The sequence below is a fragment of the Thalassophryne amazonica genome, chromosome 15 (genome assembly GCF_902500255.1).
Source record: "Thalassophryne amazonica chromosome 15, fThaAma1.1, whole genome shotgun sequence".
Lineage (NCBI taxonomy): Eukaryota > Metazoa > Chordata > Actinopteri > Batrachoidiformes > Batrachoididae > Thalassophryne > Thalassophryne amazonica.
The window spans coordinates 6863835-6880667 of NC_047117.1; the positions used below are offsets into that span (position 1 = coordinate 6863835).

General features: G+C 42.5%; 1 protein-coding gene and 2 long non-coding RNA genes across 3 annotated transcripts in view; 2 read left to right on the forward strand and 1 right to left on the reverse strand.

Moving 5' to 3' along the window:
* The window catches only part of cacna1ab (calcium channel, voltage-dependent, P/Q type, alpha 1A subunit, b), a 225545-nt gene extending 220879 nt beyond the window's left edge, over window positions 1-4666 (forward strand). The window contains 2 exon segments of the mRNA XM_034187775.1: window positions 1793-2037; window positions 2878-4666. Of these exon segments, the coding sequence (XP_034043666.1) occupies window positions 1793-2037; window positions 2878-3606 (974 nt within the window). The 3' untranslated portion in view covers window positions 3607-4666.
* Window positions 12-10857, reverse strand: LOC117525850. The gene is made up of 3 exons (XR_004565157.1): window positions 10724-10857; window positions 4801-4803; window positions 12-24 (listed from the first exon to the last, which is right to left on the reverse strand). It is a non-coding gene; the product is annotated as an uncharacterized LOC117525850 (long non-coding RNA).
* LOC117525849 lies at window positions 10125-16444 on the forward strand. Its single transcript, XR_004565156.1, has 3 exons — window positions 10125-10619; window positions 14791-14794; window positions 16434-16444. It is a non-coding gene; the product is annotated as an uncharacterized LOC117525849 (long non-coding RNA).
* The last annotated feature ends 389 nt before the right edge of the window (window positions 16445-16833 follow it).

Sequence of the window (16833 nt, forward strand, 5' to 3'; positions counted from 1 at the left end):
GGTGCATAATGTCTGTTTCCATGTCTTGAATAGTCAGGACGTGCTGACGTCAGTCTGTTGTCCTACCCTCACCAATTACAAAAATGTATTTGTGGCCAAAGTCACATACACAAATCTTAGATGTGACTTTGCTCACATATACATTTTCATAATTACCGACATTGGGTCACTTGACCTATAAAATGTATATTTGTTATTTATTTTATTTCTGATTCCTGGACAACACTGGCACCTGCTGGGTGGTTCAGGAATGTGCGCCCACATCCAATTAAGAATCCGATATTTAAACGCAGTAGTCAGCAGAGGGTCTGTACATGCACCAGTGATGTTATCTACTTAGGGGAGGTGATGGTCTAGTGGTTAAGTGTTGGGCTTGAGACCAGAGGATCCTTGGTTCAAATCCCAGCCTGACCGGAAAATCACTAAGGGCCTTTGGGCAAGGTCCTTAATCCCCTAGTTGCTCCTGGTGTGTAATGAGCACCTTTTGTGGCAGAAGCCTGACATCGGGGTGAATGTGAGGCGTTATTGTAAAGCACTTTGAATGTCTGATGCAGATGGAAAAGCGCGATATAAATGCAGTGCATTTACCATTTACTTAGAAAACTAATTTCTTTCTCTGGATGCTGCTTTCTGTGAGGCGTTTCGCAGTGATTGCACAAATGAACTGGTAACAGCTTTGGTACTCCAGCATCCTGTGCAAACAGAAAGGTCACTTCTTCACTCAATTAAAATGCAAACTGGATGATTCGGCTAAATGAAGACTAAAGCCCCTTCATAACTGGAGAGCTCTCGACTATGATGGAGAGCTCGCCGGCCTGCTTGATTTGGGCCTGATGATAACAGAGCATCAAAATATTAAATTCTTAATTACTTTCTCACTGTTTGTGTCAAGATTAGATATTTTATTCTCAGTCTTAAACATACTGACGTGGTTTTATCATGCTATAATTTGGGAAACGTTTGTTCAATGACTCCAAGGTGCTTGGGTCTAATTCCACCAAACTTGATGTGTGTGTGTGTGTGTGTGTGTGTGTGTGTGGTGTGTGTGTGTGTGTGTGTGTGTGTGTGTGTGTGTGTGTGTGTGTGTGTGTGTGTGTGTGTGTGTGTGTGTGTGTGTGTGTGTGTGTGTGGGGTTGACCCCAGGATTGCCCTTAAGGGGACTCTTTTGACAAAAATCAAAGTAATATGGGTCAAAAGTCAAAATTTTGGTTCATCTGTCTGGTTTTTCCTCGTATGTATCCCAGGCCGTTTGACTGATTTCCACCAAACTTGATATGTAGATGACACTTGACCCCAGAATTGGCCTTAAAGTGTTTGTTTTAGCAAAGGATAAGCTCATTGAGGTGAAAGGTCAAAATTATGATTTGTCACACGCCAATGTACATCAGACTTTGGGTACATAATGAAATGGATTCTAGAATTGCCCAGACAGTTGTCAGTTTTTGGGGTCAAGGGTCAGAACTGAAGTTTTTCACACTAATTTGCAGCCATCTTGTCCACATATGCAGGTGGGTTCCCAAATTGCCCAGAAAGGTCAAATTTGCCAAACGTCAGTCACTGGGGCCAAATTCATATCTTCCAGTCTGTTTGTTGATCGTCTTTCTCAACCTGATTTCAGTATGTGCCACACATAATTGCCCTGGCAAGGTCAGCCAGAGGTCAGGCATTTGGGTGAAGGTCAAGGTAATTGTGGTCCAATGTCAGATCACCTTTCCACTGACTGTCTTCACGTCCGCTGGTATTATAATCTAGTGCACATAATGTTCAGTAAAATGAAGTCTCTCCTTGCCAGGTCTGGGCACAGACCTCAGCACCACTACGCAGTCAGGTGACCTGCCACCCAAAGAGCGTGAGCGGGATCGCGGCCGGACCAAGGATCGTCGCCACCACCATCACCACCACCACCACCATGGCTCTGTGGACAAGGAGCGCTACGGCCACGACCGAGACCGCCACGACTACTCTCACAGACATCCCCACGACCGCCACTGGTCTCGTTCACCTAGTGAGGGGCCCGATGGGCGGGGCCACCGACAGGTGGGCCCCAAAAACACTGAGATACACATCAAGTGTCACAAAGTGTTTCTCATTCTGACCGTTTGTTTTCACATCTTTATTTCATTATGCAAAATGTTTAAAATCTCACGTGACAAAAAGAATTACAGTAAAATCCTCAGGGAGGAATCGTTTTATGTTCTGTAAAGCAAAACCAAGTAAAGATGTAAGAACAGAAGCTTTGTGCATGTCTTCTGCTATTTTCATCCTATAGTTTCTACATACTTAGAATTACTTTAAAGTCACCATCCTTTAACAGTTAAACATTTAAAAGCCGAAGGGGGTCAATACTTTTTCACAGACATTGTATTGACAAATTCAGTTAAACTCCTCCATTAATTTTAACAGATTAAACTGATTGTTGTCATTTTTCTCTCGCTAATTTATTTATTTACCTATTTGTTTAATTTCTTGTATCTCTTTTCCCCTGTTATGAGTTGAGCCAATTTTTATGGTTTAGCAGTTCTTTTGTTAATACCTGTTTTTTTCCTGAGACGAGTGGTCTTAGTTTATCGAGTAAGATTTTTCTTCACAGGTGCCTACTTATGGTTGTCAATCTCTCTTTTTTCTTTTATGCTTTTTTCTTTGTCAATGTTTTTTCTCTCTGTCCATTTTTCTTCAATGTAACATGTTGCTTCTTGGTGTCAATTTTTTGCCTCATCATGATTTTTGAATGATTTTCTATCTATCTATCTATCTATCTATCTGTCTATCTATCTATCTATCTATCTATCTGTTTTGATTCACCATCACTCCTCTATTCTGGTCTCTGTTATTGTTGTTGTGGTGCGTTTGATTTTCCTTGTTTACATTTTGCCGTAGGGCAGTAGCTCGGTGAGCGGCAGCCCGGTCCCCTCCACCTCGGGCACCAGCACTCCTCGGAGAGGCCGTCGCCAGCTTCCTCAGACCCCTGCTGTACCTCGGCCGCACATCACCTACTCCCCCGCTGTTCGAAAGCCCAGCTACGGCCCCCCAGGGCCGGGCCACCTGCACTCGCCCTCTCCACGACACTTCTCCCCACCAGACCACGAGCGCGGTTTCCACCACCGACCCCCGTCACGCCAGTCCTCTCCGCATCATGGTGGCTCATCATCCAGGCATGGTTCACCACGTTCGCCCAGGCACCAGTCCCCACGTTCCCCCATTCACGGTTCGCCGAGGTCCCCACATCGAGGCCGTTGGAGTGGGCCGCCACCAGGAGACAGCCTGGAAGGTGACGGACCTTTCTATGAGCGTGACTACGAGTATGAGCGGCACCATGAGCCCCCTGCCTATGAGCAAAGCATCTCCCATGGCAATCCACACCCACATGGGGTAAACCCTCACACACACCCGCGCTCCCCTAGGACTGCCCGCCACGGGCCCCCTCTGCCCCCTCACCCTCATCCACGTAGGGTTCCCAATGGCTACCGCTCCTCCTCACCTTCTCCACACCGACGGGTGCCACCTGGGCCACCTGCCCACCCACACCACCGGCCACCCCACGCACGAGGGTCCCACAAAGGACTGCACGAACCTTACAGTGAGACGGACGAGGATGACTGGTGCTAGCGACCACAGGGAGCGAGGGATAAGGGCAGGAGAGGAGAACAGCGACCGCCTGTGCTGCAACCTTGGATATGTACACTTTTAAAAAGCAGAGCGGGTGAAGGTGACACCCAAGGGTTTGATACCCTTGAAACACTCGATCTTCAACTCTTGGACTCTGAGAGGATGGAGAGCAGAGGTGGAAGTGATGGTGCTGCTGGCCTCTTACATATTTTGCTTTAGTGTTTAACACTAAAATATTTCTGTGAGTGAGCAGCACACAAATGAAAACAACCAAGGCAAGTCCTGAGCCTCTCTGTCTCTGAACTACACCTCTCAGAATTCTCTGCTTGACCAGCACAGCCAGGCCACAGGAGGAAGACGAGAAGGGCAGAGAGGTGTGGGAACAGAAGGCCAAAGAAGAGCATGACCAGGGGCACTTGCAGATTACGAGGCCTCAAATCGGACTGAAAGCCTGATACCGAGCCAGAACCTGGACCCCAGGGCATGTCCCTGCTCCTCGAAACAAGAAGACATTAATTAAAAGTCCCCCTTAACCGTTCATGCCAAGCTATGCCTCCAGAGAATCTAACTTGAACATTAAAAGACAAAAAGAGACTTTACATGAAAAACAGTGAAAAGAAAAAAAGGGAGAACAACCACTTAAACTTTTTTCAAGGGACAGAACCAGGAAGCTCCACCTATACTGCAAAAACCAGCCAATCACAGCACTGGCTGATATTTGATGAGTTTTATCATCTCTGTTTACTGTTAAAGACTCACGTAATGCTGACGCGGCTGGTGTGACTGCGTCCTGTGCGGCGGTAACGGTGATGCCGTTGGGGTAACCGCAGCGGGAGTCGGACACTCTGGTTACCTGAAAGTGGTGCACGGCGAAGGATAACGTGACAGGGGATGACATCACACAGCCGAACGGGGCGGAGGTGAGGAAAGGAGGGATGGGGGAAAAAAAGACTAATTTTGTCTATTAATTACTTCTCCTTCTTGTTCTTCTTTGGACATTGGAACTTGGTTCTTCTGTTGCATTCACTCAGCCTCCTTTGATCTTTTTCGGAGTCCAAAATTTGATGGAAATCTGCATGATTGATTAAATACATACTAGAGAAGAAATCCTGCAGGTGGGACATGGGGGCTTTCTTAGGAACCTTTGCGTTTCAGTTTGACAAAGAAGTTCTGTTTTCTCGACCTCTCTCTCACTCCCTCTCTCTCTCTTACTATCTCTCTCTCTTACATCTCAAACATACACTCAACAAAAATATAAACGCAACACTTTTGGTTTTGCTCCCATTTTGTATGAGATGAACTCAAAGATCTAAAACTTTTTCCACATACACAATATCACCATTTCCCTCAAATATTGTTCACAAACCAGTCTAAATCTGTGATAGTGAGCACTTCTCCTTTGCTGAGATAATCCATCCCACCTCACAGGTGTGCCATATCAAGACGCTGATTAGACACCATGATTAGTGCACAGGTGTGCCTTAGACTGCCCACAATAAAAGGCCACTCTGAAAGGTGCAGTTTTGTTTTATTGGGGGGGGGGGATACCAGTCAGTATCTGGTGTGACCACCTTTTGCCTCATGCAGTGCAACACATCTCCTTCGCATCATCCGTGAAGAAAACACCTCTCCAACGTGCCAAACGCCAGTGAATGTGAGCATTTGCCCACTCAAGTCGGTTACGACAACGAACTGGAGCCAGATCAAGACCCCGATGAGGACGACGAGCATGCACATGAGCTTCCCTGAGACGGTTTCTGACAGTTTGTGCAGAAATTCTTTGGTTATGCAAACCGATTGTTTCAGCAGCTGTCTGAGTGGTTGGTCTCAGACGATCTTGGAGGTGAACATGCTGGATGTGGAGGTCCTGGGCTGGTGTGGGTACACGTGGTCTGCGGTTGTGAGGCTGGTTGGATGTACTGCCAAATTCTCTGAAACGCCTTTGGAGACGGCTTATGGTAGAGAAATGAACATTCAATACACGAGCAACAGCTCTGGTTGACATTCCTGCTGTCAGCATGCCAATTGCACGCTCCCTCAAATCTTGCGACATCTGTGGCATTGTGCTGTGTGATAAAACTGCACCTTTCAGAGTGGCCTTTTATTGTGGGCAGTCTAAGGCACACCTGTGCACTAATCATGGTGTCTAATCAGCATCTTGATATGGCACACCTGTGAGGTGGGATGGATTATCTCAGCAAAGGAGAAGTGCTCACTATCACAGATTTAGACTGGTTTGTGAACAATATTTGAGGGAAATGGTGATATTGTGTATGTGGAAAATGTTTTAGATCTTTGAGTTCATCTCATACAAAATGGGAGCAAAACCAAAAGTGTTGCATTTATATTTTTGTTGAGTGTAGTTTTCCGTTACCTTTTACCCTTCTTGCCTTTGACAGTCGGCTATCTTGCTTGATTCAGTTTTTTGCTGATAGCGTTCAAGAGTTTCAACAACCTGAACCTGTTGATTTTCTCTTTAAGAATTTTATTCTTCTGCATGAGGAATGAAAGAGAGAGAAGAAGAGAAAAATGAACCTCTGCCACACTTGATTTATTATTGTCAATGATGATAGTCTCGTGAATAATATCAATGTCAGTGTGAAATGACATTGATTGATTGATTGATTGAACTCTTGCTGTAGCTTTGTCATCATGTTATTTGGAGTTCTCTTATGCTATGTTCATCTCGTTTCCACTGGTTATGATTGTGTCTGCTCATTCTACAATGTTTACTGGGTTCCCTGATGCCTTCCTGCTACATTTTGGGGCAACAACAGTTCAGGAACATTCATTTAGCAGCGGTTGCATGTTGTAATGCAACGCTTAAGATCTGCTATTCAGAAAGGTGGAGGTCAGGCGAGGGTCTCCGACCTGATGTGGGGTCTTATGATACCAACCCAAAGATCAAGAATTCAGAGTGAAGGCCAGGCCAGATTTCTCTCTCTCTCTCTCTCTCTCTCTCTCTCTCTCTCTCTCTCTCTCTCTCTCTCTCTCTCTCTCAAAAAGGCTTGGGTAAATTTCCACTGAGGGTTATGAAGTAGGCTGGCTGAATTCTTACACATGTAGGCAAAAAAAAACAAAAACAAATGCAACTTCCAATCTTTCCCTCTGTTGGGCTCTGTAGTTTTTAGTGAGATTATTTGCCAGCAGTCAGAGCACAGTGTTGGTGCCGGTCAGTATTAAGGGTGGTTTCACATTTAATGCCACCAGGGGGCAGTTATCACCTAACATTTTCTATCCTGTTTCCCGAGCACAGGACAGCCTCTGGCCACATCCTGGTTTCTAGACCAGTGGTTCTCAACCTATAGGGTCACAAACATTTATTTATTTACACCTTCTCCCCATTCTTTATTGGGTTAATGTCCTTGTGCATTTGGAAAAAAAAATTCAGGCTTGATACAGGCACTAAGATGGGTTTGCTCGCTCAGATGGCTGCTATATTAATCTTCATGTGTTTAAAGCTTATAAGAAATAAATATAGGGACATAAAAGGCCTGCCTTCAACACACCCACAACAGGAGGACAGGTAGCTCAGTGGGATAATGAGTTGGGGTACCAATTTGGAGATCTGGGTTTGATTCTCAGTCACCCGACCTGTCTTTGTTCTTGGACAAGACACTTCATCTCTATTGTTCCAGTCCAGCCAGCAGCTGTAAATGCGCCCCAGCCTTAGCTGGGGGAGTCACATGCAATGGACTGATGTCCCATCCAGGAGATTATGTAGACTCTCCTTCTCTTCATGTTAAGAAATCTGAGTATCAGCACCAGCACCAGTGGGCCTCAGGGGCTGTTTTGTACTTGAATAATCAAAAAGCTATTAATGAATATAGAAATATAACAAATCCAGCATTGTCACCGATGGCTCAGTAGCACACTCAACTGTGAGTATTATTAATGCTCCTTTCCTCTTGAACATAATTTCATTTCACACTTTCACCATCAATCATCTGTTTTTTATCATCTCCAAAGTGGCCTGACTGAGTCAGCGATTACACACAGCTACACATATTCTTGAGTGTCCATTTCTACAACTTTAAGTTTTTCATTTGCATGTAGTTAAAAAGTAAAAGCACACACCTTTACTGGCCCAGCCATTATTACCTCCATGGCCAGTGGAAGAATGCTATAGCATGAAATAAAAAGAAAGCAAATTGAACAAAAATATAACAAGAACATTTTTGATAGCTTCAGATGGCCGCTAAAATTTTCTCAATGCTTCCTTGAGTAGATAGCAGGTAGCGTGATGAGGAGGGGGTTACCAATCTCTAGAGTTTGATTCCCAATTGCACTTCCAGTCTATGTTCTTGAACAAGACATTTGGAGCAGGTGACTCTGTGGCACAGGAGTTGGACCACCAACTTACACAATGGTTCTTGGCGCATCTGCTTCAGGCTGTTTGTCTATATCATTTGACAAGACACTTCATTTGTGTTGTTTCAGTCCACCCAACTATAAACTGTACCAGCCTTGGTTGGGGAAGCAACCTATAATGAACTGGAATTCTGTCCGTAGGGCATTGTAGACACTCATTCAGTTCACACTATGGAATTTGGGGATAAGCTTTGGCCCTCAGGTCCTTGGGGCCTGAAAAGGACTTAATTAGCTTCTTGAGCAATGGGTCATCTCTCAACATGCTCCACTAAATCCATGATCGAATTTTTGAGTTTTAGTGATCACAGGCAGACAGAGGTAAACACAAAACCTCTGCTCTTCTCTGTCATGTGGAGGTGGTAATTTGAGGCCCCTGGTTTATGAAAGTAATTCAGTAAAGAGGAGAAGGAAACATCAGTGTTTGTTGGACTGGCCAAATTTTACAGACTGATGCAACCTCTGGCAGCAACTCACATAAACAGCCATTTTTAAGCATCGTTTTAAGAAATCACAAACTACAACAAGGTTGAGAACCACTTTTCTAGACCAAATGAAAACCCTCGCTTGTAGAAGGTTCTTATATTTTTGTAAGGTACTGTTTTCAGGTGAACGGGGATGTAGTGTCAGAGACGCCATATCTGTCCGTTTGCCCGTCTGTCTGCATGTCTGTGCTGATGCTGACCCTGACCCCGCCCCCACCCACCCAAAAACCCCTTTTCTCAGGTCAGATTTCACCAAACCACCAACCACATGAGGTTGTAGCACAGCCAAAACCTCCTCTGCCAAAATCCACTTCAGTATCCACAAACCTCACGTCTTTCTCTCCTTAATGTTCTGTCCATTTGCTTAAACATCTCTTTATTTCAGCTTGTGAAACCCTAAAAACATGACAGGACAGAAACACTTAGGAAGGATTTTAGCCTTATTGTTCAGAGGGGCATCAACTACTGAATATCTGGAGTACATGATAAAATATAAGTAACTATAATGACCTGTCTAGATGTAACACGTTAGATGTAGCTATAGATAAAAGGAGTCTAATTAGATTCAGATATTTTAAATACTGTCAACACTCATGATGCAGTCGACATTTTAGCTATACCCTCGAAACCTTGCACTGATTCTTCACAGTCACAGAAGCTAGAAAACAATCCGCAGAACAAATGTATCGATTCTATGCAGATCACATGAACATCCTCATCATATTATGAAGTGGTCGTGTACAGAAGACCCGACACACACAACTGAGAAAGCATGAAGATGAACACCACTTCTGCACTATCGCTTGAGATCTCAGTCAAAAACCTTCACGTACGTCCATCGCCGTCTCCCCCTCCTCCTCCCTTTTCCCCTCACCATCTTTCTGTCAGACTGTGGTGCCTCTAAGACTTGTTGCTAACCACAGTGAAACTAGGGACAGTACAGGGGTTGTTTTTATTTGTTGTGGTAGGAACTGAAAGGCACAAACCTGAAACTGTCCTCACCTCATGTCTAGAGAGGTTTCATCAGGTGGGGCACTTCTCCAGGACGCCCTGCAGAGCCACAGTGCCTTTTGTACTACAGTCATATTCCTCACCCACTAATCTCTTCACCTTTACACCCCTTTGTCTGCCCATCTTCCTTGTGTAGAAGATGAGAACATCTACACTAAGCCTTAAAAGTGCCGCTGGCATCCATGCTAGCTTAGCAACAGAGGGAATGGCGATTTTGAGACTAGGCCACCATGAGAAAATAGACAAGAGTGTACCACAATCCTCCCCCAAGACTTTGGCTAAATCTCTCATTCAAATAAAATGTTTTTTTTTTCTGTTGTTTGGAAAAGTTGCCAAAAATTAAAGGAGGTGCACAGATACCTCATATCCACTTCCGCTGTGCCAGTGCTGGTGCCCTAGGATTTACTTGATGAAGCCACCTTGTATTGCTCCTGATTTGTTAACTGCAGGAAGTCTGTGATGATTTTCTTTGTTAATGCACAATTATTCTGCTTTAAAGTTGACTTGATAATTTTGTTTGTTTGTTTGTTTGTTTTGTTTTGTTTTGTGAGTTTCATATTGCAACTCATGCAACCAGCAAATCTAACTTTGCCATCTCTTGGTTCTATGGTGTCACAGTTGCCATACTCCAGATCAGCAGGTTTCTACAGCCCAAACAGCAGTGAAAGTGTGCTTTCTGTCCAGATATTAGTAACCGTGATGGTGGAAAAGCCTCACATAGTTTGCATTTTGGTCCCAGCACTGGCACTGCCCACAGTGGAACAAGATTAGAAATTTGAACCAGAACCTTGTCCGTTTGACTTTTGGAATATTCAGTGTTGCTATGGCGTCACCTCACTTCATATTGGTGTCCCATAAGGATATTGTTTTGTGTTCATCTCAAAGCTGTCCTGGATCCAGTTTCAGGCGGTGTAGGGGAAGGTTTACAAAGGTGCAAAGCTTATTTCTCAGGTCCCTCTAAAGACGAGTGTCTGAAAAACTAGACAAAGAGAAGACTCAGCTATGAAACAGTCAGTCTTGGATTGAGTTATTATATGGTTTCACCTTGCGTCAGTCACCTTCATGTTGAACCCACATTATCCCTTCACTAACCTAAGACCTATTCGCACCAATATAACAGAGCCACATTAGGAGCTGCTATATCTGAAAGTGTAGACCAGGTGGCTCTGTGGCATAAGAGCTGTACCTTCAACTTGTACACCAGTTTTCAATTCCAGGTGTGTGCTTCAGGCTACCTGTCATCTCCATTTTACCAGTCCACCCAGCTGTAAAGGGGTACCAGCCTTTACTGGGCAGGAACCTGGAGTAGATTAACACACCATCCGAAGGTGACTCATAGGCTCTCATTCGGTTCACAATACCATTTCTGGGAACCAGGCCAATGGACCTCAGAGAACTTATAAAACTTACTATCAAATTTCTATAATTAGTTCCTTGACTGTATTTGTATTACATTTCCAGTACCATGACGCTAACCTAAAATTAAGTAATTAAAATTCTCATTGTTGTTATCATATTTTAACATCTAGTTCAAAAATACTTCAAGATTATTTCACTTTATTAAAACATCTCATCCACATAAGGGCTTCGTCTTGGGCTCACTCCACTTTTTCATCTTTTCTGTGAACCACATTATCTGAAGAGTTGTTGCTCTGGTGGTTCTCCTGAATGAGGTGAAGCTTACCCAACCAGGCTTATGAGCTCAACTAATTGGTTCCTTTACCAACAGAGTTTACCTGCAAATGGAATAGGGACAACTGGTTCGGGAACAAAAATGGTCTCTGGTGTATTGATGCGAAAAAGTTCTTGTAAAGGCTCCTAGCTCCTGAAAAGTGATGCAAAAGGCCACCTACATTACACACTCTGACACACACCATGCCATTAGCAACCTGCCGACACACCAACACTTGATGCCAAGCGTGTTGACAGACAGGCAGTATTTTCCCATCTCCATTTTGGCTCTATGACTCCACTTGCCAGTCCAGAATTGTAACTACTGCAGAACCAAAATGGCCGACACACAACACCGCTGTTGTGTAAAACCATGTTGTGTGTGCTTTGTAGAAAAACAGACTCCATTCTTTGAAGGAAACAGTGAAGCTAAATTATTTTTAGTTGTTGTTTTTGCATTGATTGTTTGATGGGTTTTGAGGGAGATGTGCAAAAAGGTTTTGCTGAGTCATCCGTCTGCATTTGCTTTTTCATCCCTGCAGCCTCTATCTGTCTTAAACTGTTTTGTCATTTTATTTCTTTTCTTCTTCCTTCCATGTTGAAAGGAAAAAAGATACACCAACCCATCCACTCAGTCGGCTGTGAAATTGTGTCAGCGGTTTAGCCGTGAGGATATGTTTTGACAAACACACAAATAAGGGCTCTCTTTAAAAAAAGAAAAGATAAGAAAAAATACGACACAGTGGGTTAAATGTACAGTAGTGCTGCCAAAAGTCGTGCTTACGTAGCTCAAACAACGCCGTGGTCGCCCCCTTTGTACAGCACTAAATGTGTGCATGCGTTTTGTGTGTGTGTAGGGATGGTCAAGTGTGGGAGGGCGGGGCGGGTCAAAGGTCAAAAGTGAGATTGTGTTTGGGGGGTGGGGCTGCTGAGGTTGTAACGATGGTAACACAATTTCACAATGGCACTGGAACACTTTTCAGGCTCATCCTCACACTCAGACACCATTTTTCATGGTCACCCCACCCACCCCTTGTCCCACTGTGGGGGGGCGGGGCTACTGCTGCCACAGGGAGACATTTTCTGTGTGTGTGTGTGTGTGTGTGTGTGTGTGTGTGTGTGTGTGTGTGTGTGTGTGTGTGTGTGTGTGTGTGTGTGTGTGTGTGTGTGTGTGTGTGTGTGTGTGTGTGCTTGTATGTTGAAGATCGAATGTAGGCCAGCAACTATTACCTGTTACTTTGTTTTTCGTTATCAAGCCTTTTTTTAAATTAATCAATTAGTTGTATATTTTTTGTTTTTTAAAAAAAGGTGATGTCCCTTTTCTTTCCAAATGGTTCCACACCCAACTTGAGTAGCGTTCAATGAATAATCTATCTCTACCATGGCCCAGCAAACTACCCAATGTGGTTCTTCAGAACAAATTGTGGATAATAATTGTGCTATAAATACAAAAGTAAAATGTTTACTACATTTCAAAACAAGATTGGAAACTGTGACTCAAACTGACTGTCGGTTCTTTTTATAATTTATCACAACCAAACACTTCAAGGTGTAGTCCCGTTCAATTTTCCACAAAGTTGACTTCATGTGGAAATCTAATTACAATAAAGTATTTATTTCTGTGGTACATCATAAAATTACAGATGATTTTATTGCTGACAGAGTATTTATTTTGGGAGATTCCATGGCAAATATCACAAGTTTGCTTCTTGAGATCTTGTAGACGATACACACATGCAACGTTTGAAGTTCATGCTGCATTTGAAGGAAATTAATTGGGGAACTCTGAATTTCAGACTTACAACCAAGACAAGTATTTTTTTTAATAAAGCTAGAATGTCCCTTCAGCTGCTCCCTTGTTTGCACTCAGGGTCGCCACAGCAGATCCAAGGTGGATTTGCATGTTGATTTGGCACAAAATTTACTTTTTAATAAAGTGACGTGATAAAATGTTAGTCTTCCTGCTGACTCACTTCAGGAAACCAAGTTAAAACCTTCGTAAATGTATCTAACATTAGCATTCATAACACAGTAGGCCTGAGTAAGTGTTGTCTCACCTGTCTAGCAGATATCCAGCAAAATCTTCATGGGAAATATGTCCAGATTATCCAGATGAAGACTGAAACATCTTCAAGGAACTAAAAAAGTCCAGTTAACTGGATACCATGACCTTGGTGACTGAGAGTCTCCTCAGACATCTGGTTGTCTGTGGTTACTCACTATGTCAGTCACTTTGTTTATGCTTCACTTCTACGCCACTTTTTAGCACCTTCAGTTACAGTTTAAAGTTTGTTGCATTTCTTTGGCTCTATGATACTGTTGATGGTCAGAAACACCCCTTTGGTTATCTATGACATCACCACAGAAATTGTGTCAAGGCGTCTTGTTGCTGTATTTTAACCCACGTGGGACAAAGTTGTTTCCAGACTAGATGTATTTTGGTCCCATACTGTAAGACTATCAATTCTTTATTCGAATACAGTGGTCCCTCGTTTATCGCGGGAGTTACATTATAAAAATAACCCGCGATAGGCGAAATCCGCAAAGTAGTCAGCGTTATTTTTTACAATTATTATAGATGTTTTAAGGCTGTAAAACCCCTCACTACACACTTTATACACTTTTCTCAAACAGGCATTAACATTTTCTCACTTTTCTCTCGTGTGTAAACACTCTCAAAGTTCAAACCTTAGTGGAAAAATAAGTCCAGTATTATAGAATGAAACCAAAGATCAAAACCTGTTTTCAGGCCCAAACATTTGTTTGAGAAATAAAAATAGAACATTTTCCTATAAATAATTATGATGGCTTTTAGAACTAACAAATTTAATTTTAACGATCAACCTACGAGGTTGGACACATAAGAAATTATTAATAGTGACTGACCAGTATTTCACTGTTCATCTGATCGCGCACCTTCGTCCTGGCGCCGCTCCACTGTAGCGTCTTTTTCCACTGAGTGACACCTCAGTGCAGGTGTCTTTTTCTGAGTGAAGAACACAGTTATGGGTAGTTGTTGGCGCTCTTTTTCCTTCTGGGCGAGAAGATTATAAACAGGCACACACAGAACACAATGCGCGTGCTCTGTCTTTGCTCACTGCCTCCGATGTTACCGTTGCGGGACGGATGCGGGACCCGCAAAGAATCCAAGTCATTAAAAAATATACAAACCTCTCTCAGTGACCACGGAGCTCTGCGGCTGTGGTTACCGAGACCACACAGCGCTGATAGATTTTTCCGCAAGAATTCTATCCTTGCAGGCTGCTGGAGCGCTCTGCATCAAAACAGTGAGCGTAGTCTCTGGACCTGTTGCCAGATTTTGGCCGCAACTCCGCACAGCAGACAGTGGGGCGGTGTGAGTGGGCCGCTGCGGCGCTTACCGAGCCCACAGACTCAATAAGTGCATTGGAAGCAGTGAGAGCAATCGCGGTGATGCCGACCGGCCTGCCTGATGAGGACGCAGAACACAATGCGCTGTTAAAAAAAAAGAAGCAGCAGCATGCAAAATTGCACTAAAAAAAATCTGCGAAACTGTGAGGCCGCGAAAGGTGAACCGTGTTATAGCGAGGGACCATTGTGCTAAGAAACAAAATTATAGTGACACTGAAGAAAATTAGTTTTTAAGACTTAAAGGGACTACACCTTTAAGTTGTGTTGTCTTAAAGAGTGAGACTTAAAAACACACAATTCTTTGCAAGAAAAATGACAAACTGGGTCTTTAGACAATTATCGTTTTACAGAATAGTTTATTAATTGTATTTTTCGATAGACTAATTGATTAATCAGCTCATTTGTGTGTGTGTGTGTGTGTGTGTGTGTGTGTGTGTGTGTGTGTGTGTGTGTGTGTGTGTGTGTGTGTGTGTGTGTGTGTGTGTGTGTGTGTGTGTGTGTGTGTGTGTGTGTGTGTGTGTGTGTGTCCTGACACCATCAGCTACAGTAGGTAACCCTCAGTGCCTTACACTGTACAGGACGCCGCCATATTCCCCAAACAGCATGCACGCTCGCCATCCTCCCCCGCCTCCCCCACGCCTCACCCGTCCTCTGAGGTCATCAGCTCCACTCTGGGTGGGCGAGGAGGAGTTATGGGCGACTGGTGAAGTACTCACTGTGTCATTTCTCTCACTCATTCTTTGCCATGCTGTCTGTTGTATATTTTTGCCTCTTTAATTCTTTGTGTATATAATCTATAAACTTTGTGAAAAACTCATCGTGTTTATCTCATTTATTATCATACTGTGTCATTCTTGGTCATTTTTAAACATTTTTTTCTCCATTTAATGTAAAATATTGTGAAAGACACAAATCAGTCAAGAATGTGGCTATGGAAAAGAGTTAAGTGAGTTTTATTCATTTATTTAGTGTATTTTTAACAAATTACTCTATAAAAATATTGAGTTTTGACATAAAATAAAACTACAAAAAAATGGATACAATTGATTTAGATGTAAATAAGATTTTTCTTGCATCAGCTTTGACAAAAAAAAAAACAGCACTGCGAATGTTTAAACTATAATTTAATATAATCGGGTTACTAAATGAGCTAAAACTAAATTATTACTTTGTGCAGCTCAGACTTTAATACTACTCTTAATTGAAGTTTCATGTGTGTTGTGAGACATTTTAATTGACTTTAGGTCTGACTTTTTGCTTCATATGTAGGTATGACTGTGGTTTTTTAAAAGTTAATGTAGCTGCCCCTGAATGATGGGGTGCAAAGAAAATCAGCACAAGTTCCACCACAGTTGTAGAAAACAGACATCTGAGCAAGGTTTTAGCTTGTTTCTGTCAGTCGCTTGGATTGGCATGCTCATGTCATTTCAAAGACCCACTTTCATCATTACAGGTGGCAAAAAAGTTTGTTTTCAGTGTATAAGCCAAAATAAAAGCTATTATAAGATGCACATGCTTACCCTAAAAAAAAAATGAATAAGCCACATAGCTTTGCAAAAATCTTTTAACTGGAATCTTTGAATTTTGCAAATATTTTCTTGCCAATGCATTGATAGACATGTTACGCTTTTGGCACCACACATCTATACTTTTCAAAGTCTTACTGATGTAATGTTTTCTTATATAATAATTTGCTCGACCATTTAGAATTACCAGAGAAACCCCAAAACTCCACAAAATCAAATGTCTTCACCAGAGTGTTGCTAACTTTCAGCCGCTTGGTGAACGCATTAGCTAACAACACTTGATTAACTGCATCTGATGAAATTGCTAAAATTGGACAAACCAAAAACATTTGAGCTTAATGTTGCTCAAGTATTGTATAAACACATTAACTATGAGCTAAAAGGTGTTCTCATTCAATGTAGACAAAAACTATAATGTACAATCACTAGCTAAAATGCTACATGATAAACATGAGCCATGAGCTAAAGGAAATGTTAAATTGCAAAAGATGCTAAAGAATAAAAAAAAAAATGTTATAAATGTTAACCATTAAAGATGCCAAATGGGTAGCTTAAAAACAACAGCTGTGAATGTAAAAATGTTAAAATATTGGCTAAAACAGTGCAAGGAGCTCAACTTTGAGCTGATAGCACTGAAAGAATCAATAAATCATGAAAAACTATGAGCTAAAAAAAAGTAATGCTAACAAGTATTGATTTTTTTTTTTTTTTTTTGTAAGATTCTGATTGAAAATGAGTGCTTTGACATTAAAGATAGTTTAGGCTTTCTAAAAAAA